General features: G+C 38.3%; 1 protein-coding gene across 1 annotated transcript in view; it reads right to left on the reverse strand.

Annotated features, from left to right (window-relative positions):
- Positions 1-23,519, reverse strand: part of DOK6 (docking protein 6) — a 253,532-nt gene that overhangs the window by 44,815 nt on the left and 185,198 nt on the right. The window contains exon 6 of the mRNA XM_040588651.1: positions 21,043-21,181. Coding sequence (XP_040444585.1) covers positions 21,043-21,181 — 139 coding nt within the window. The remainder of the gene's footprint in view (positions 1-21,042; positions 21,182-23,519) is intronic.

Raw genomic sequence — 23,519 nt, forward strand, 5'->3', positions numbered from 1 at the left:
GAAAACAAGGACCTGTTGGAGCAGGTCCAGAGGAGGGCTACAAAAGTGATCAGAGGGATAGAACACCTCTCCTGTGCAGAAAGGGTGAAACAGTTGGGCTTGTTCAGCAAGGAGAAGGCTCTGGGGAGACCTGATTGTGGCCATTCGTATTTAAAGGGGGCTTAGAAGAAAGATGGGAACAGATTTTTTATTAGAGCCTGCAGCAATAGGACAAGGAGTAATGGTTTTAAACTAAAAAAGGGTAGACTCAGACTAGATACAAGGGAGAAATTTGTTACAGTGAGGGTGGTGAGACACTGGCACAGGTTGCCCAGAGAGGACGGTAGGTTTCCCCTCCCTGGAAACTTTCAAGGTCAGGCTGGATGGGGCTCTGAGCAACCTGATCTAGTTGAAGCTCCTCCTCCTCACTGCAGGGGGGATTGGACTAGATGACCTTTAAAGGTCCTTTCCAAACCAAACTGTTCTACAATTTCACTGAGGGGTTTTTTTGCAGATTTGCATCTATGAATGAAATTTAATCTTTGGTATTTAGTATAGAAATATAGAGGAAAGTAAAAGCAGTATATCAAATTAAACATATATCACATATTAACATAGCATTAAATAAAACCTGCACCTAGAATGATTTTGCTACAAATATTTCTCAAATCTGAAGACTTCAGGAAATGAAAAACACAATCCAGACATTTTTTCCCAACTTAAGAGGGAAAAAATGATGATGGAATTAGAACTTGGGTGAAAAGAAATGTAGAAAGGAATACATCAGAACCACATCAGGGATTTTTTTGGTGGCAATATTGGAGTACTGTGTTGAGTTCTGGGCTCCCCAGTTCAAGAGACAGAGAGCTACTGGAGAAGGCCCAGCGGAGGGCTATGAAGATGATGAGGGGACTGGAGCATCTCCCTTATGAGGAAAGGCTGAGAGAGCTGGGCCTGTTTAGCCTGGGGAAGAGAAGACTGAGAGGGGGTCTGATCAATGTCTACAAATATCTTAAGGGCAAGTTTCAGGAGGACAGGGCCAGGCTCTTTTCAGTGGTGCCCAGTGACAGGACAAGGGGCAATGGGCACAAACTGCAACACAGACAGTTCCATCTGAATATGAGGAAGAACTTCTTTACACTGAGGGTGACAGGGCCTTGGAACACGCAGAGAGGCTGTGGAGTCTCCTCCTCTGGAGACATTCAAACCCTGCCTGGATGCAAACCTGTGCAACCTGCTGTAGGTGAACCTTCTTTAGCTGGGGGTTGGACTAGATGATCTTCAGAGGTCCCTTCCAACCTTGACCATTCTGTGATTTTATAATATAAAACATAGTTTTGTTACATGATATGAAATACCTAGTAGTTAGGTTTCCTCCAGAATTTTGCTTTGATAAGATATCTTTCACACAGTGAATATCACATTTCTTTGTGTATCCAAATCCAAAATATCCAAAATATCAAGTCATATGAAGTTTTTTCTTTCCAGCAACAGCTTTATAATTCTTATAGAACTATTTGTTTAAAATAGACATACAAAATAACAGATCTATTAATGTGTCACGGTAAGTAGTTCCCCATAGTCTTCATTATTGTTCTTTCATGAAACAAAGCTTTAGGTTTACATTTTATTTTAATCCCCATAGGCCATCTCCATTGACTTAAACAGGTTTGTTACTCTGATATCAATAATGAATACAATTCCAAGAATGGAGCCTGTTAAATGTATTAGGGTTCTGAACTTTGATCTGTTTAGCATATTATTCCCTCATTTTCTTTTACCATTAAAAAGGTCAAAACACTGAAGGCAACAGAAAATACATTTGGCCTGGGGAGAACTCGATAATATACAATTCATGCAATTATTTAGCCTGCAATAAAGAGTTTGCTTTTTACAGATATGCTCTGGAAATACATTAGTTTATTATGGATTAAAAAACCCGGCTCATTTCACATTCTCTTTAGAGTCTTTAAACAAATGGCAAAAGAACTAGGTCAGAGAAGACTAACGAGAATTGTAGTCTGGAAATATGAATTGCATATCACAATTTAGATTTTTTTCTTTATAACTCTAAAGAAGGTTGCTTCGTGTGCTATATGTTGAAGAGGAAGAGGGTTCAAGAAGTACATTTCAGTTCTTAAGAGTCCATTAGCTGACAGTGGAACAGCACAGATTCATTTCATTTGTATCCACAGTGAAAAATTACTAGAGTTTAAGAATCACACAATCAAGAAGGTAGCACCAGCTGAGGTACCAGCTCAGCTGTCAGCTGAGTTTGGAGAATAAGCAGGAAGGAAGAAGATTTTTTTTTTTGAATGTTTTTGGTAATGACCAAGAAAAAGGTGTCACGTTTGCTTTTTTTGCAAAAAACAGATACTGTTCTCCCATTTTTAACTTGTGTGCGAAGACACATAGACCCGTTCTATGAAAAGCAGTTCCCATCCAGAACTGTTGAAGCAGATTATTCCTTCTTAAGCACAGTGTTTTGCTGATGTTTCTGTTGAATTTTATTCTGCTGCTCCAAACCATGTTTCCAACTTGTCATATTGAATTCTGTCACTTCATTGACGCACCTCTATATTGTCTTATAACTAGGATCTGGAAGTCCAATAATTAAATTGTGTCTTGATCCAGAACTTCTATGAAAAGACTTAATAAACCTGGATGCAGATATACTCCTATGAAAGGCCAGTGAGAATATTCTTCCCTTTTGTGACATGTTACTAATAATTACACTTTGGTTATAATTTCCCCATAACCCTTTGCTCATGATCATTTAGCTTGCTTAGGAAATAGTCAAGTGTTATTCGGACTGTGTTCATTACTTAAAGATGCTACTATTAATATAAACTTACAGGTATCAGCATAGTATTTATTTGCCATGCATTGATTTATGTTTATTTTTAATTTTTATCGAGCTTGCTGGTCTTGACAGAATACACAATATTGGCAAAAAATCCAATATATGACCTCACAAGTCTTCTGAAAAGACTTATAGAAAAGCTAGGTGTGAAAGTAATTTTGGCCTTTATAATATATTTCTAGAATGTAGGTTTTTAGTAGCTATTCTAAACTTGTTATGACCTTTTAGAGAGTTTCTTGATCAATTACGGAGGAAAAAATCTTGAAATAATAACACCGCTTTGCAGTGCCAAGGTGGATGATGATTATTCTTTGGTGGTGGAATAACATTATGTATGAATAATAAAGCAATGGTGAAAGAAAAGTGTTCTGAAAGGAGATTCAATGGGATATTTTTTTTCCCAGATCTCCTTGGCCACACTATATAGAGAGAACTGGGACAGTTTGCTGCTTTTCTGGCATAAGTGTGTTGGTCTTTCTTTGCCGCCCCCCTGCCCCCCCCTTCCCTCTTTATTTCTTTTCCTCTAAAAGAAGCTCATAGTAGACCACTTTGTTATCTGACAGAATGGATTAATGTTGGAGAAGAGTAGCTGGATATTACAGCACATTGGGATTATATTTGTTGAATGTCAGTAAGGTGTGTGTCTTCATATTCTGTCACAGAACTGGTTTTGTTTCTTTCATCAAAGGAGTTTTCTCTCTATGAAAACTATACTAATTACTGTGAGGGCAGAAGGTCAGGTTCTTACAACTTTACAAGGTTTGAGCCATCGTATTATACATAGATGTTATATGAAATAGTTTATCCATTTTTCATTGCATAAAACCATTCACTAATAATGTGGGAGATTATGTCAACATGAACAGAGCTGAGACTATTTGAAGCCTGACTATACAGTAGGTCTTAATGGAAACAAACACAACTAAATGGTAGGAGTCTAACACATGGGAGAAATTGCTAGGAGGTTGAGCTAATTTCTTCAATAAATATATATGATATATATGATAGAGAATTCAGTATTGCACAGACATTATTTACATATTGACTGTTCTTTTTGTTACCATGAAATGGAAACTTTCATGAAAGAGAGGTACTGGTTAACATGAAGGAAAAGATTTTGCTGATAGATATTTGCTGACCTGAAAATATACAGCATTTGGGGATAAGACTGTGTGGAAATATGAATCAACTTCTCTAAGCATCATCATCCAGCACAGTCTTCAGGTTTTAAAAGTAAAAATCTAGGGTTTTTGAAGGTGCTCAGTATTGACACACTTGTTTAAAGGTATGGCTATTTCCAGATGGGAAATGGGGAGGATCAGAGTAAAAAAAAAACACCTAGAATTGAAAAGCAAAATCCAAAATAACACCACATGCCTACACATTGTATTCAAGTAAAAAATGGAAATCAGTCACAGTCCTATTTATCACGTTGACTCATGAATGCTTAAAGTGAAGGCATGTGGCACAGGATGCACTAATACTGATCAGTTTAAACTCTGGACTATTAGTTAACCTTCAAAGATATGTTCTAGGGGTCATTCATCTCAAGCAGTTCATCACTGAAATGTTCATTTTCAGCTTTGTCTCATTTGAAAAACAAGCAGTGAATTATGTGCATCATTATGAGTGTTTGTTAGTAGGTGACATAAAATACAAGTCAATGATGTGAGGGCTTGGAGGAGTTCACTGATTTAAGGAGTTAACAGTAGCCAGTAGAGTAGAGATGTTACTTGGTTTGCCACAACAACACTGCGATTGGGACAGGTACCTGAGGATAGGAGGAAAGCCAATGTCACTGTTATCTTCAAGAAGGGCAAGAAGGAGGACCCAGGGAACTACAGGCTGTCAGCCTCACTTTGGTCCCTAGGAAGGTGATGGAGCAGCTAATCCTGAAAATAATTTCAAGGCACGTGAAGGATAAGAAGGTCATCAGGACTGGTCAGCATGGATTCACCAAAAGGAAGACATGCTTGATCAATCTGATACTACTCTATGATGAAATGACTGGCTTGATAGACAAGAGGAGAGCAGTGGATATTGTCTACTTTGACTTCAAGAAGGCTTTTGACACTGTTTCCCTTAAGATCCTCATGGAGAAGCTGAAGTATGGGCTGGCTGAGCAGCCCGTTTCAATGAAGTGGATTGAAAACTGGCCGAAGGGATGGGCTTAGAGGGTGGTGATCAGTGGCATGAAATCTAGTTGGAGGCCAGTAACTAGCAGTGTACCCCAGGAGTCAGTACTGGATGCGGTCCTGTTCAATATCTTCGTTAATGATAAAAATGAGTGACCAGAGTGCACCCTCAGTAGATATGTCAGAAAACTGGGAGGAGTGGTGATAAACCAGATGATCATGCTGTCATCTAGAGGAGCCTCAACAGGCTGGAGAAATGGGCCGACCAGAACTTCATGCAGTTCAACAAGGGGAAGTTCGAAGTCCTGCACCTGGGGAGGAACAACCCCAGGCACCAGTGTATGCTGGAGTTCACCAATCTGGAAAGCAGCTTTTCAGAAAAGGACCTGTGGGTGCTGGTGGACACCAAGTTGAACATGAGCCAGCAAGATGCCCTTGTGGCAGAGAAGGCCACCAGTATTCTGGGCTGCATTAGGAGGACTGTTGTGAGCAGGTCAAGAGAGGTGATCCTTCCTCTCTACTCAGCACTGGTGAGGCCACAGCTGGAGTGCTGGGTGCAGTTCTGGGCTCCCCAGTGCAAGAGAGACATTGACATGCTGGAAAGAGTCCAGGAAAGCACCACTAAGACTACAAAGGGACTGGAACATTTCTTCTATGAGGAAAGACTGAGACAGCTGGGACTCTTTAGCCTGTAGCAAAGAAGGCTCCAGGGGGATCTTATCAATGTTAGTAAATACCTGAGGGAGAGTGCAAAGAAGACAGAGCCAGGCTCTTTTCAGTGGTGCCCAGTGACAGGACCAGTGGCAATGGCCACAAACTGAAATACAGGAGGTTCCCTCTGAACATCAGGAAACACTTTTTTACCATGAAGGTGACTAAACTCTGGCACAGGTTGCCCAGGGAGGCTGTGGAGTCTCCCACCTTGGAGATATTCAAAAGCCATTTGGATGTGGTCCTGGGCAACCAGCTCCAGATGGCTCTGACTGAGCCAGGAGGGTTGGACAAGATGACTGTCAGAGGTCCCTTCCATCCTCAACCGTCTGTGGTTAGCATCTCCAAAATTATAGAGAAGATTTTACTGAAAAGGGAGAGTGTCAGTTCTATCTTCTGAACAATGTAGGGATAAATAAGTTGTAGTGGGAAAAAAGAACTGAAATGCATCAGTTGGAGAGGTCAAAGAAACAGGCTGTCCAGAAAGGCTGGTATACTTCACCAGAAGTGTTTTCTGGAGAATTAAACCTGCAATTTATGGTTTTCCAGAAAGTTCTGTTTCATGAGGTTTTCAAGCCAAAGTTAAAAATAGTGAGGCTTACCATCAGTGCCAACTTAACAAAGTCTTGTCCTCCTTTATCTGTTTGTTTTTCACTGTCCTTTCTCTGCTGGTGTTCATCTCTCTGACAAAGCTGCTTGTGTCTGACCTCAACCTGATATGCTTTGGAGAAGATTTCAAAGTATGCCATTTTTTTCCACGGTATTGTTTGCCAAAAGATACAACATATCTTAAAGAGGTATTTGGGACAGTTGAAGTGCTCAGTATTTTACTCGAGAGTACTGGAAGGACAGTCTTTCTGACTTCACAGATGGTGCTTTGGCCAGTTTTAAAGCTGATATAGTAAAAGCCAGGGCATGAAAAAATGTCCCTCAGTGGAAAACAGACTTCAAAACCTCTTTCTAGCACGTGGCAAGAAATGTGATGTAGGGATGAGCTCAGAATGTCCTCAGCTGGGAGAATCTTACATGAGTAAGCTGAAATATTGGAATTTTGAGGCTTACCTATGTATTTAGCAGGGGGCGGGGTGGTGGGGGGGGGGGTGGTGGGGGCGGGGAGGGTGGGAAGCTGTAATCACTGTTAAGTATTCACTGCACAGTTATTTGATTTCCTTTCTTTCTGATAAAGCAAATGCCTTGGACCGCACAAGCTTTCTCATGAAGTTTTTCTCCTATTGTCTGAAACAGATCAGTAGTTTCCAATTACACATATTTGTGGAAACAACATTTCTTTTAGCTACTTCATTTCAATATATAGACATCGCTGGTACCAATGAACTTTAATAAAATGGCAGTAAGACAATTTTCTGAATAGTTCCTGAAACAATGATCATCCATAACTTTTCATTAATATTCCTTATTAAGCTTATCAGTGTGTGACTCCAGTATTCAGTAACACATCTAGTCTTGCTGACCTTTACTTTCTGACATTTTCAGAAGTTTTATATATCATACAAGAATATTTCAATTAAAATAATAAAAAACCCCCGGAATACATAAAAATTACTATCATATAGTAAAGTCTTCTTAGATGACTCTTCAATGCCTTCTAAAAGAAGACATTTTCTTCCTTGTTACTAGTTACTTTTGAACATTACACATGCATCTTGAATCATATATACTAGGGCTAGTTATACATGTGCAATGCACATGCATGTACATGAATGTAAATAATGAAGTTTTAACTTTGAAATATACTGTATTTTTGAGAGGGGTTTAAAAAAATATGCCTGTGCATATGGACACAAAAACATATTAGTTTATTTTAAAGAAATTTATTTATATTTCGTTTAATATTGACTTCAGTAGCTCCACTGCCTTTAGTGGGCTTTTACAAATATAAAATCAACTGAGAAGCTGGTTTATAAAAATAAAGGGCTATTCTTTTCCACTGTGTGTGCTCACACCATGGGGATCACATCCTGATCATGTATATAGATAGATATAGCCAGAGAATTCTTGACATTGCTCAGTTTCAAAATTGCAATAAGCAACCATTCAAAAGTAACAGACACACTCCTAAATAAATATGCATAATGTATCTTTGGAAATATTTTTTTTTTGTGGTTCAAAACCAACTTAAAATGAGAGAGAAGACTCTCCAAACCACAGTCCAAATTTCTGCATATAGGAGAAGCTAATGAAATTGTTGCTTCCTTATGGATGCTGGTTTACTAATGTAGCAAAACCAGCTGCAAATGAGGAAACCGATTTGGAAAGCAGGAAACAGAAAAGTGTTTGTAAATTGCTGTATCTTTCAGCACAATTGCATCAGCCTAATAAATTCTACAACTGGCAACCTTTTCCACTTAATTTAATTTTCAGATGATAACAGGTGTTTTTTCCCATTGGCAAAAGTTGCTTGGTAGTAGAGATTGTAGATATGTGACCACAGGCCATTTAACTCAAGCTTTTTGAAATCCATGGTTGCCATTTAATAGAACAATCCTTTGCCTCTGTGCTGGTAAATTCCAGCTTCACAAAACCAAGGAAATAGAATTATACTTGTTGTCATGGAAATCTGCAATTCCATCACTTTTTTTTCTTCATGTAATATAAAATGTATGTAAAGGTGGTCACTTAACAATATGTGTGAAACATTACAGAAATGTTGCCATTCTACAAATGATTTTACAAAATCTCTCAGCTAGTAGCAATTGCAACTTTTACCACTGTGTCCTGCAAGGAAACAATTAAGAACAACTAAGAGACCACAAGTTCTTTCATTTTATAAACGAGAACCAAAGCTGATTTGTCAATGGATTTTGAATCACAGACGCTGTACAGATACGCATTCAACAGGCAGCCATATGAATCTTGCCTGGCAGCTACCTTTATGGAAATGGATTCTGACTGACTGACTGACTATGTGATGAGACTAGCAGCTTTTACCCTGAGACAGTCATAAGTAACAGTGATGTATGCTCCTACCATAGCATGGAAAATATTCATTAAGCACTTGCTGACTAATACTGCAGAACTGAAACATTTTTGAAAAACCTATTCCTGCGGTTTACATGGGTCAGTTCCAATACTTTTTAACACCTTCATTATCAACATGGGCAGTGGGACAGAATCTGCCCTCAGCAAATTTGAGGATGACATCAAACTAGGGGGAGCAGTCAAACACCCATGCAAGGAGGACTTCCATTCAGAGGGACCTCAGCAAAGCAGAAAGGGCTGACAGGAATCTCATGAAGTTCAGCAATGACAGATGTTAAGGCTGCAACCAGATCAGGGCAACTCAGTGCAAGAGTACAGCCTGGGGACTGACCTGCTAGGTAAAAGCTCTGCCAAAAGGATCTAGTGGTGATAGGTGATAACGTGAATCATCAGTGTACATGTGCAGTGACAGAGGTTAACCACATACAGGACCACATTAGTGTGGCCAGCAGGTCCAGGAAAGTCACACTTCCCCACTATTTGGCATTTGTGAAGCCACATTTGGAAGTTCAGCTGTATTCATGGAGTCTTCAGGTTTGGGCCCTGGCACAGAACCTCTAAGAAGCAGAATACGATCAGCAACCCTGGATTAAGTTTCTAATGCTTATTCGCCATGAGAAAGAGAAAGTTAAGAAAAATCTAACTCCAGTTTCTCTTTCTTAGAGGTATGCTGTAGAGAAGATTCTTCCCAGAGATGTACAGTGAAAGGAAAAGAGACATCAGTCATAGCCTGTGGCAAGGGAAACTTGAGACAGACTTAAGGAAAAACTCTTCACAATGAGAGCAGCCAAGCACTGGAATAAGTACACATAATCTACAGCCTTGGGGGTATTCACGATTGACTGGGTAAGACCCTGGGTAACTTCTAGTTTTGATGTTATCCCTTTGAACAGAAGATTAGGTGAGCTGACCACCAGCAGTCCCTCCCAATGCCAAATTTTCTGATCCTATATTCAATGGTTTGAAAATCTGGGAGCTAATGAGGTGTGCTCTGCCAGTATGTTAACTTGACATTATTTTGTTTACTGTAGTAGCTGCACATCTTTATATAATAAAGCTACTGTAGCACGTGGAATAATGTCAAATGAACAGTACAAGGTCTGTACTACTGTCTTACATTTCTCCTGAAACAGATTCCTGCACAGTTGATAAATAAAAACTGTTAGCATGGCAGGTATCATATGATATATCAGTAACACAATGACAACAACCCACAGCTGAGAGAAAAAAGGATCATAAACAACCCCTATCTGGACAGGCCTTGATTAATATATATATCAAAAGACAGCTTATACTTGGAAAAGTGTCTGTATTTAAATATGAATTTGAATATTTTCAATATCTGTTTTCTTCATTCTAAGTATAATCACAGAGTGATTATTATAAATCACTTTCATGTTACAAAATCTGTCATCTTTATACAAAGGAACAGAAGCAGAGAAAAAAAGCAAAATTAAGACAAAGAGTGACTTTTTTTGCACTGCCAACAGGTACCTGATGAGCCAAACCAGAAAAAGCACAGGAGGGATTTACAGAGTAACTTTAGGACTATTATGAGAATATTTGATCACCTCTCAGATTATTACATTTTATAATTCTCCTGTTCTCTGAAAAGCACTGTGCCCTCTATAAATCATTGATAAAGAAGTTTCTTATTCATCAGAGACAAAGCTTGAACTATTCCCTCGGATGATATAAAGAACTCCTGAACACCGTTGCTGAAACAGAGGAAGACCTTGCTTGACAAGAGGTACAGAATGATACAGTAGTTCCATAGACTGATGAAAACCATGTGAAAAATAACTTTTTCAGAAGTTAATTCTACTGTGAATAAGTAATTGACTATGATTCAGGATTTGTTTTGTTGTTGTGCTATTCCTAGCATACAGATGATTACTTCATGACCTTGGGCAATTTATATGCAGCTGAATTTGGCCTTAATCTTTCTGTGCCTCGTTTTACTCATTAGTATAATTACTATAATAATATCTGTCTCCTGAGAGCATCAGGTTGCTTCATCAGCTATTATTTTGCTAATAATAATAGGAACTCCATAGGCTACTTTATTTTACAAGAAGAAGTTTTCTCAAAATAGCAGATATGAGATTAATAATAAATTAATTCTGCTGGAGAACTAGCTCGAGAATTATTTTTCTAGTGATACTTAAATCAACATAACCTGCTCCTCTGTTAAGAAAGTTTGATGATGTGAACCTACCAGCACAGTTATACAAGCAAGTTGTTTTAAATGTACACAATGCCAAAGCAAACTTCCCTTCCATATTAAATGTTTCTCAGAGTTTAGTTAAGGGAAGTGCTGGCAATAAGCCAAATACGGTTCAGTCAAGCATGCAACAACTACTGTATAATTACAGTAACCATTCCTAATTTACCACTTACATCACCCACAGCTATTGGCAAATAAGACTGCTAATCATCAATTTTGTTTGGGGGAAGTTCTTTGGCTCTTCACTTTCTGTATTTTCTGCAAACAATATGAATTTCAGCTTCACAGTGCCTCTCCAACTACTTTCATAGCTCTGCAAACATGCAATATTTTGGAAAGTACAAGAAAAATAAAAAGAAAAAGTTACAAATGTGCTTATGTTACCAACCTTCAAATCCACTTATATTCACATGCAACTTTGTAAAGTTGAAGTAAATGATACCTGACTCCTAAGAAATATGTACTTAGCACTTTAAGATGTCCCTAGAAATGTAGATACGCGGCTACATGGATTTTTAAAGTGCCTCCATGCTAAATTCTCAGAAGGGTTTGCATCTTTAGATACCGTAATATACAAACATCTTTGCCCTATTGCGTTTATACAAACCAACCAGAACCTAGCTGCTTAAATTGAAATGCTCACAGTACAGCATAGTTGCATGCAAACATATAAATGAGGTGAACAGGGAAAACTGTTCATAGGATCCTATGCTTCATAAGTGCATAGGATGCAGCTTTAGGATCGATTCGTAGGACGGAGAAGGCTCCTTGCAGACAAGAAATCATATTGCCTCAGTTATAAGACAACTCTATGAAGCTTTTATTCCGAATTTTAGTTCAACTCCTATTTTATATTAGGAGGAAGTCAGTTTTCAATCCGAGTCTTAGGTGGCATGATAAGACATAAAGCTAGAAGAACACTGTGATATTATATAAAATATTCCAGAATTTTTTAAGGAGAAAGAATGGGATTAATATCTAGGTTGGCATGCAAATCCATATGGCAGAGGTACTTGGGTTTTAGTCCCTAGGAGAGATTTAGAGCATCTTTTTGCATTCAAGATCATCCAGCCTGATAGCTACAGATAAAAGGAATTTCAAAATTGTGTCAGCTGAGGGAAGAGTTTATTTTTTTCCCACCATGCTCTGAATAAAAGTCCTTATGACTACTACTGCTTCAAAAACATTCAAAACTCCAGTGCAAGCTTTAGTTTTCAAATGGCAAAACAGCATTTAAATTACGTCACTAACTACCAAAATATCTGATACCAGTATCTGATGCAAGGACTTGCTAGCTTTGCTCTCGCATCTACTCACGGCACTTACCTACACACTCTACAAACCTTTACATTGTCTGCAGTGTTTCTGACATGATGAATAGCTCTGTTCTTCTCCCTGCTCTATCACTTCATGTAAGCAGCTGCACTAACCCTTTGCTATGATAGTAAAGGCTTTCCCTACACTGAGGTTTCATTCAAACGCACAGCAAACATCCCGCAACAACCACGACATGCAGCATCCCCTGGAGAAGCCAGGTGCAACACCTCATCCTCTCACTGCTGCAAGGTGCCATATAGGGGCACAACAGACCCCTGCAGCTGACAGGGGAAGAGGGGGTAAAAAAGGTTTTGACGTGGTGAGAAAGGAACAGGCTGGGAACTCCAATGACCATGGCAGTTTGAATTCCATGGTGGGATGAAGTATTTTCTTTTTGGAAATGAATGGCACCTGCTGCATAGTTTTTGAATGTTGCTGCAATATTTGAGTATCTATTACTGGATATGAGTAATAGTCCCTGAAAAAATGCCAATGAAATAAATCTACATTTAAGAAAATACTTTCAAATAAGATTAAAAAATGAAACAGCTCCAGTTGGAGGAATCATTAGCTGCTTCCCAGTCCGAATATCCACAAGTCCCCTACTTTCTTCTGAAGTAGTGAATGTTGGAAATAGACTTGTGACTCAGCTTTAGGATTTACTTCATCCAAGTACACACAGTTTTCTGAGCCTGAGGACTAACAAAAAGCCTGGTAAAATTCTCCAAAATATTCTCACAGAAAAATCAGAGTTAAAAAAAAAATATATATATATCGTTATGTGCTTAATGAATGAAGAACCCTATGGGAAATTACTGAAAATTATGGGAACTGGGTTTACAAAACTCAAATCTAAAAGTACACAGATCCTGACTTAGGTGAAAAAACAACAAAACCAAAAACTTGATATTCTTGGTTTTGTTGTTGATCTTGGCAACATTTACAGATTGTTGTGATTTGCCAGTGAATAGACAAATCCTTCAGTGGAACACTCCCTATTTTCTATTACCAGTTTCTACCACAAAGAAGGGTGAGCTTTACTTAGAATCATCAAATCCTTTAGGTTGGAAGAGACCTTTACAATAATCAAGTCCAGCCATTAACCTAGCACTGCCAAGTCACCACTAAACCATGTCCCCAAGCAGCTCATCTGCGCATTTTTTAAACATCTCCAGGGATGGTGATTCCACCACCTCCCTGGGTAGTCTGTTCCAACGCTTGACCACCCCTTCAGTGGAAAAAAATTTCTTAATATCGAATCTAAACCTCCTCTGGTGCAACTTGAGGCCATTTCCTCTTGTCCTGTCACTTGTTATCTGGGAGAAGACACCTACCCCCACCTGCCTACAGCCTCCTTTCAGGCAGCTGTAGAGAGGAGTAAGATCCCCCCTGAGCCTCCTCTTCTCCAGACCAAACAACCGCAGTTCCTTCAGCCGCTCCTCATAAGACTTGTGTTCCAGACCCTTCACCAGCTTACCTCAATGTTCCTCTTGAAGCGAAGGGCCCAAAACTGAACACAGTATTCAAGGTGCAGCCTCACCAGTGCCAAGTACATGGGGACAATCATTTCCCTTGTCCTGCTGGCCACACGGTTTCGGATACAGACCAGGATGCTTTCTTGGCCACCTGGGCACACTGCTGGCTCATGTTCAGCCAGCTGTCACCCAGCACCTCCAGGCCCTCTCCCACCGGGCAGCTTTCCTGCCACACTTCCCCAAGCCTGTAGCTTAGTGTTCTCTAGAAGTCCTCTTCTGCCAAAAGTGTTGCAAGGCTATTTCAGCTTTAACCTGTAACTTTCAAAGATACTGTCCCTCACAGCATCCTTCTGGACAAGTTGTCCAACTGTGGGATGAACAGGTTCAGTTCTAGGGCCAGTTCTGTTCAATACATTTATCAATGATCTGGATGCAGGAGCTGAACACATCATTAGCAAGTTTGCTGATGATACCAAACTGGGAGGTGCTGTTGACTCTCTTGAGGGACAAGGGGCCTTGCAGAGGATTATATAGATAGATTGGAGCATTGGGCAATGATTAATGGGATGAAATTTAACAAATCCAAATGCCACATTCTGCATCTAGGGCAGAATACCACCAGGCACAAGTATAAACTGGGAGAAGAGTGGCTGAAGAGCAGCCCTGCAGACAAGGATGGGGATGCTGGTCAGCAGTGGGCTCAATAGGCCCCAGCAGTGCCCTGGCAGCCGAGGGGGCAACCCGCACCCTGGGGGCATCACACACAGCAGAGCCAGCCGGGCACAGGAGGGGATCATCGCCCTGTGCTCAGCGCTGGTGCGGCCTCACCTGCAGTACTGCCTGCAGTTCTGGGCCCGCAGCTGGAGGAGGTTGTGAAGGTCCCTGAATGTCCAAAGAGGGCAACAAAGCTAGTAAAAGGGTTGGAAGTCATGTTGCTCTCTGCAGCTTCGTGAGGAGGGCATGTGGAGAGGGAGGTGCTGAGCTCTTCCCCCTGGGATCCAGTGACAGGACACATGGGATTGGTTCAAAGTTGCACCAGGGGAGGTTTGCACTGGACATGAGGAAGCATTTCTTTACCGAGAGAGTGGTCAGACACTGTAACAGGCTTCCTAGAGAAGTGGTTGATGCCCCAGCTTGTCAGTGTTTAAGAGACGTTTAGACAATGCCCTTAATAACATGCTTTAACTTTTGGCCAGCCCTGAAGTGGTCAGGCAGTCAGAGTAGATGATCATTGTAGTTCCCTTCCAACTGAAATATCCTATCCTATTCTATTCTATTCCATCCTACTCTATTTAGTAATGGAAATGAGCTTCACAACACCTGTGAGAACCAAGTAAACAGTTCACAAATTGCTTATTGCAATAAGCAGCCAGCTTTTTACAGGGCTATAAAATTTCTAAACAAACATTACACAGCAGCATCATACAGTAGTTTCAGATGGGAAATATGGAGTAATATTGAGCTAAGTATTTGCATGAATAACTGACCTGAGGCTATACGTTAGCCTACATAAAGTGCATGAGTTCATGAATGATTGTATGTATCCAGAACCTCTGTACTGGAGTTTATACATAATTTATACATAATAAACAGAAGAAAACATACTAAGAGACCAACGTGTCATGACATGGGATGAACTCTGGGATTTTCTTCTCCAGTTTCTCCTCCAGTTATTGACTTGGCCCAAATGCACTTAAGCGTAATTACAACATAGAAGAGCTTTGTCATGTTAAGTAAATTGCAGTGCTGAAATGGAGCCCCAAAGACATGCATTTTAACTAAATATTTCTTACATTCATTGGGTCGGCAGCATTCATTAGTGTGTCTCTGCATTTCCCATACTTTACAACTTTAAAATAATAGGCGACAGGTATGCCATTGCACAAAGACATAAAAAGCAACCATAAACCAGACAAAGCTCTGAAGATGCATTAGCAATTGTAGGATACTTCAAATTGAAACCATCATTTTAAAATGAAAATTTAGAACGTTTGATGTGTTTGTTGATGACGTTCAATCCTGTAATGTTTCAATGAGTATGTGCTTAGCTTGTGATCAGGTAAAAATACATGAAGAAATTGTACAGACTTGTTCACAAAGCCAAATTAAAAATTCACTATGAAACTAATGCTGTTATTTTCTCCAGCCTGTTTGTGTTTTTTTTTCTTTCCTGATTCAAAGTTTACTTTAATATTCTTCATTCTATTTACATTCTTATTAATACTATGTCTGACAATTCTGTAATTTATATTTATCCTCAGACCAGTGAGGATATGAAATACTGTTACCCTCCCCATTCTGTTTCAGATAAGAAAGAGAAAGATTAAATGATTCTCAGACTTATTTCTTAGCCACTTCTCTCTTCAGCTTCTCCTTAAACCCAGTTCCATTGCCTGATAATTGTCTGATTTGGCACATTAATTATTTTCCTCAGAATAATCAACCCCCCCCCCCAACAAACTCATTGATATTATAGTTTTTAAATGGCAGAAATCTATCACGATGACTCATTGACTCGATTATTAAGTTAAATATTAGAGAAAAGGCTTGTAAATAATGAGAATGGAAGAAAAATATACAGAAGCAATGTTTCATAAAGGTGTTTATTTTCCAGTAAATGTTAAAAGGATCACAATCTAAAATGACACTATTTTTACAGCTCTGCTGTCTAAAGCAAAGCAAGTTTCACAGAAAATTTTGTGCCATTAGAATTTTTTCATGCATTTATACTTCAGTTTTACTGATGTTTGATTAACCGTAGCTGTTTAACATCAACTTTAGTGCTATGTTATTTAGAATTACTGTTTTACACATTGTAAATTTTTATTTTTTTGAAATTACATAATTGTTTTTTACTGGCAGCTCTTGAAAGAAGTAGTTTGTAGGGTTACAAAGGAACACCTATTTCCTTAGCATGCCTCCCTTATATGTGTAGTCATAATATGAGAAATCTACCACTCTTAACTCCCCATTTTATACACCGCAATAACAGTGGGTGCAGAAGTTACATCAGGAATGTTTTCAGTGGAGGCTCTGTGGCAGAAGATCAAAGCTGGCATTAAGGAGGGGAAAAAGGTCTTAAAATTCCAGTGGTATGTGCTGGTAAGCATTTTATAGAAATGGTGTAAAGTTAGACAAGTGCTGCTGAGAACAGCTGTGTTCATATGCTGGTCTGTGAAAATTATCTTAACTGAGATTCTTTAAAAAAATGATCATCAAACCCAACATTATCAATTGACTGCAAGGAGGAGGATACTCAGTATTTATGGAAGGTGAATTATTCTTTTTCCTTCTCTATTCCGGACAGGGCAACTGAGAAGATCTAACGGTTCACTGCTGCCTCTATAAACAATTCAGCTCAGTAACTGTGCTAGCTTTTTTTCTTTTTTTCCCCGCCCCAAACTGGCAAACAGACAAATTGACTTTGAGAGTCAGGAAAGCACCTAGGCTAACACAAGGAAAGTGGAAGGAGCTTGCAGCTGAGCCTGGGGACAGGGGAGGGGTGATAGAGCTGGCTGTTAAGACACTCAGATGTGCTTCTTCCACATTCAAAATCAGACTACAGTTAGTGGGGATACATACTATTCTTGAGGCTAATATTTTTTTTTTGATGTTTTTTTTCCCCTGGTAATTCTAAGAGTGCCAATTCAACCAGATTTCTAAATGTTACATTTAAAAAAAATGCGGGGGGAGAGGGAAGGAGCAAGAGAAGACTTTTGTAAGAATGCAGGCTATTCATATGATAAAAGCAGAGTTGCTGACACTCTCATATAGATAACACAACAGGACAAAATAAAATCTTGTAAACAGAAAACAGCCATTGTTCTTTGTAATTAATTTGTTAAAACTGTAAAACCACTAACAAACACTTCAATATTGTCGCCTCCCCACAAAACACCTACAAAACAAAATTATCATCTGTATTACACCGATCCATCAAAAAAATGAAGACTGAAAGTAGTGAAAACACAGACAACAATTTATCTGAAAAGAATTTAAATTTACGTGCTAGCATTGGACCAAATTTTTTATTGTTCCAAACAAAGTGAGCATAAAACACTACCAGTCTGACAATTTAACACTTTAAACTCAATCAAGAAGACCACCTGAGCTAAACTAGAACATTGTCCACTTTGCTATTATATTTGAATAAAATCCAGTCTGTTTTGATCTCAGTAAAACCAATGTGAAATCACTACTATGCCAGTGACAGCTGATCCTGTATTTCAGGTCTTTCTTCCAGTGTTATAATTTAAAAAGGGAAGTGGTTAGAAGACAAAAGTGTGCCCATGCCTGCTTAAACTGACTGGACTTCTGCTCTTGACGGCAACGAGGCAGACATGGTACTGTATTAGCTGCCACAGCGCAATTTTTCTTCCAGTCCATACACTTTCGAAGGTAATGGGAAGAATTAGTTTCCTTCTCATGTCTTTCTCTTGTTAACATAGTTATTCAGCATGTTACTTGGCTTCAGCAATAGATTTCTTAGCATAAAAATGAATTTATTGGTCAGTATTCTGAAACAACATTTTTGTGTGCAGAGACCTCCATAAATGGAATAAATACGTCCTGTGGCTGCCTGCAATATCTTTATCTGACAAGTCTCTGGCAGCAGTAACTAATTTTACCTTTTTTCTTCTGCCAGAATTTTTTTCTGGGTTTTTGTGTGTTTGTGTCTTTTTGCTTTTTTTATTAGGAAGATGAACTTTGTATATTCATCATGAGAACTAACCATAAACTATATATTTCATCAAGATTGCTTTGGTAAAAAAATCACTTTGATTTCCTTTATAAACTGTATTCACTTTTTATAATACTGGATTATAACATTTTATAATCTAGAAAAAATTAAATAAAAAATCAGTGTATTAATTACTTAAAATATGTTAACATTTAGGCCAGAACATACAAATATGAAATTCATGAGTCCCTTCCAATATATAACTTCTAATGACTGGAAGGTAGAAGTAAAATGGAATTACTGGTACATTTCCTCCCTTTTTCTAATTTGCATGACAATGTATATACCATTAAGCTTTCTTTACTTTAAGCACTTTCTTTCATTTTCACCTTAAAAAAAATAATTTAATTCTATACTATTAAACATGAGCTTTTCATTACAGATAGGGTCAGAAAAGAGCAAAATGCCCAAGTATAGAACTACAGATACAAAAGATCAAAGGTCAAGCTTTGGGAAGATCTAAAAGACATTTATGGCCTCTAGATCCCTGATTTAAAAATACACTCTTGCTTGTATTTCAGTTTCAGATCTTAGGGAAAAAATGTACATAGGCATTTGATGAAACTGGTGGATTTAGATATCAGAGAAGCAATTATACTTGATAAAAGGAAAATAACACACGCTTAGTCTATTTAATATCTTCAGATCTTGTTTCTAATATGAATACAACTCAAATGTTGCAGATGACACAAATGACCCCTTAAATGTTCAGCACCCCATAAATCAGGAGCAGCAGAGCTTCCAAAACTAAACCAATATTAGCTTACTAGTTAAAGTATGAAATCAATGGATTTTTGAGCCTCTTTAACACAGCCCACAGCTTCTACGCAGCCTAAGCAGGCCTCTACCAATCTACCTCTGCACATCACAGCCCAGCCTCATCCAGGAGCTAAGTACATTATACACTGTGTGGCTGATGAGTCATATATATTTCTCAGCCTGCTCTCACGAGTTTGGTATTATGGACCATATGGCCACAGCCTTCATAAATGAGGTTTTAAGGAAGTCATCTGATGGCAGAAGGGAAATGGCTTTGCTAAGCAGCAAAGATGCTATTTGTTAGGTTGAAGACCTGAAAGTGGTGGTTCCATGAAAGGAAAATCCTGTATGATCCTACTTTAAGTACTTATTATGGCAGCATGAAAATGCTCCGATTTCTATTACTGGTGTGGACATTCAAAAGTCAACATATTTATAATAATGCTTTTTCCTGGCTTTGGGCTATTATTCAACCACTTTCTGCTCAGCAGAATGCAGAATGCAGTTGTTTTTTGGCAGCACTTCTACTACTTCAGATGCTCTTCCGTTTATTCTACCATCTTGTCTTGGACTCTCCAGCAATTGCTCCTGTGTCCTTAACCTTGTTTTAATCTTGACTGTGAACTCTCCTCTTCCTGCTTTTTCTGTCTAAAGTTCATGTATCTCAAGTATTGTGCAAATGCTCCTGCTTTGTTTACTTTTATTGAAAAATTCATCCACCTTTCATCATAAACCACCAAAAGAGTCACTTTTTATGCTTTCCCATCTTAGATCTTACTGAGACACACAGTTTGAGGGAAGCATTCAACATAATGGACTTTTGAGATGGAAATCTAAGTTTTTCCATTTCCTTTTCAGTGACTAGAGGAAGACAGACTTATCTGAGGAGTAGTTAGGAGAAGCACTTGAACACTGGGGTCTTAAGTTGGTCTTTCTCTCAGGAATGTGAGCAAGATACTTTGACAGTGATGGAGTGTGGGAGGAGAGGAATATGTAAATCAAGTTTGCATGACTGTGGGCACGTACATGGTGGGTGAAGGAAGGAAGGAAGGAAGGAAGACTCACTGGCAATAGTGCAATTTCCCTCAAATCTCTTTTTAGGGATAAAGATACTGATTCCACGGTCATCTGAGAAGAAAAGCATGCAGACCAGGTTCTCTGGCCTCCCCATGTCTTTCCACTCTGGGGATGTAAAGGTGGCTTCAAACCACAGTTGAAAGTTACTTTTACAGAAAGATCATTTAAAACTGTCTCTGTTTCTAAGCACACGGGCCATTTTTTTAGTTTTCCTCTGAAAAAAAACCAAACTTTTCAGTAGTCACTTATAGATAACCTCTGCAAACTGGAAATTCTAAACTTAAAACTAAAAAATAGCTTTTTTGAACTCACATTGAATTGCTACTTACTGTACTGTTGGGAAAGAAATTCTTTCAGGGGTTAAGAGAAACAGAACATGTCTGCTGTCACCTAGGAGTGTTTTTCCACCATTAAGGCCATGAGGAACAATTAACACTGATCATTGACAGTCATCGCACGGCTGACTTCAGCTAAAGGCTTAGTCTTTGAGTAACAGAGCCACAATTTTCAAGAAGGTAACCATGGATCTCTTGTTTAATGGTATCCACTGGTTCAAAAAGACACCAAAACCAGATCATTTTATAGCACACGCTGAAAATCCCTGACCATGAAAATATGTAAATCTGAATGTCTGTTTTGTCTTAGCCACACAGCTAATATCATCACTGCAGCTGAATCCATGGACTGCCATTAGTCCATATGTCTTTTGTTCATTACCAATTTTTAAAAGTTTAAAGATTTTGGTAAAAAGACCTTACCCTTGCCTTCTGCTCCATCTCCATCATTAATCTTTCATGTTGTTCTGCTATTGCCAGTGTTGCAGAATGCACTTTCTGATATATCATTTCTCCTTCTCGTGTCTGAAAGGTGAACAGCCCTTCTCCTGTGTCACACATCCTGCAGTGAGATTTAATCAGAACGGAAGGAAAAAAAAATGAGTACTGTGTAATTTTTATCTAACTGTTATAAAAAGTGCACACCTTGCAGTAGAAAATGCCAACTTTTGTAGCTGAACTCTGGAATTCTGAACATCTGCAGTTATTTTTACCACTGAAGAGACATATTCCAAGAGATGTGCAGAACTTTCTGAACATAACCTTTACATTCAGTTTTAATCATCATCTGAATAGTGAAAAAGAAGTTTTATCATAGAATAAAAACTTTAAGTAATACAGTCAGCTATTTCCAGCATCATTTCAAATGTCTGCAGTGGTAAGTGGGACCTGAATTTAATTCCCTTAAACCAACTGACGCCAGAAGTACATAATGCATCATGACTTTGAAAATTTGACATTTTAAGAGAACATTGACCAATTAAAAATGCTATTATGGTTAATCACTACAAAGAAGCTGTATCTAAAGACAGCATTAAGAGGGTTAAATTATAAACATCAGAGCACATTTATGTGAGGCAGCGTCTAAAGCTATCTTAATAATTACCAAAGTCATTCAGTGTATTTGACAATAGGAATGGTATTTCTGCAGTATAAGAAGATAAAATAATGAAAAAAAACCACCCCGGAAATAAAATTTGCTTTCTTCTTTTGAGACAGCAACTGCTGATATCCTTATCTGTGATATCACTGAGGCATTATGCTGAGGAAGAGGAGTGGTACATGGTTAATGCATGACAAAGACGGCTGGGAAATACAGAAAATGGGAGTAGACAACAATGTTAGATTACTGAGGAAGTGCTACTTTGAGGATATATCTGGTGTTAAACAGTGGTACAATTTGGCATATTTATATTACTAGTCCCATTATATTATCAGTGTCTGATTTCTGTATTTGTATAGACTTCTTGCAAATTTAGAAATGGAATTAAAAAATCCTTTTTATTTGGTCTGATAAACCCTGTAAAGATTTTCAGTTATCTGTGATAGAAAATTGTTGACTTGATTGACTGATTCATAACATCCTTCAGCAATAGAGAGATTTTGTTTTGTCTTAAAGTAGAATATTCCTTTAATGTTTTGGTTGTTTACATTATTTTTAAGGACATAATTTCTTTACTATCTCAACACCTTCAGCATAGCCCCGCAAAGCCCAAGGCATACAGAATTACAAGACATTTTAGAAAAATATGTCCTGAATAGTCTAACATACTAATAGGTTTTTAAATATCAGTATCTTTAGAGTTTGCATCCCAGATTCTGTATGATTATTCATGCATTAAATTTTATAAAATATTTTCCCATAAAATGAACATATAGATCTATATTGTTTTAATTTATTAATAATTAATTTTAAAATCATTAATAATTATGCTACATTACATGCATGTGCACTCAAACAATTATGTTACAGCTTTTTGAAAATGGAATAATTTTTTTCATGAGACTTTTTTGTGGAATTAGGATACAGCTTCCTACACAATTTTATTTCAGAACTCATCTGAACAGGACTATTGTGCTATAGAAGAGACTACTGAGAATTCAGCCATTGCTTTTGATTTCAAGGCTGACCAGTGAAAATATTGCCTTATTAACACTTAGAAAATATTTGCCTGTTCACTGGAGGAGACATGCTTTCATGAGCCTTCTATAAAGGACTTATGCATGGCTGTGTTTGGGAAGAACAGAAAGCAGTGGAGGCAGAAACATATTCAACACAAGTGCTTCTGGAAAATACCTGGTGAAAATACTTAGTAATGATCAACTGATGTGTTGAAAAGAAAGTCATAGTCTTAAGAATAGATGATTCACGATATTATCCATAATTCTGGAATAAAAATAGTCTTCTTCATCCCAAGATGTATTTGATCAGTATTAATGTGATGTGCCAATTAATAGATTAATTAAAAAAAAAAAAAAAAGCTTTTGTATTCCAATTCCAATGAAGATCATGTTCCCTGCTGTAAAAAATTAAGGTATTTTACATCCTTAGCCACAGTCTTCCACAGAGCTTCTGGTAGAAATAAAATATCTCCAGAGTTTTGTGACATTATGGCAACAGCCTTTCAGATCCCTCAGGGCATCATATATAGCTAGTACTCTGCTTTTGTATAAAGAGATCTTAATAAAATTCAAGCAGCGTGAAATACCAAGTCTGGAAAAATGACAGGGTTTCAGAAACCGAAGCAAAATATGATCTTTCTGTTGGTTTCAGAGGATGAAAAATCCTACAGGGATAAAAACAAGGAAGCAGGCAATGGAGGGTGATTAAGATTCAGGAGTTAAGCTGCTTGTTTTGACCAAGCAAAACCTGACCATGACCGCTGCCCATCAGCCCAGGG

Source organism: Falco naumanni, chromosome 3 (assembly GCF_017639655.2).
Source record: "Falco naumanni isolate bFalNau1 chromosome 3, bFalNau1.pat, whole genome shotgun sequence".
Taxonomy (NCBI): domain Eukaryota; kingdom Metazoa; phylum Chordata; class Aves; order Falconiformes; family Falconidae; genus Falco; species Falco naumanni.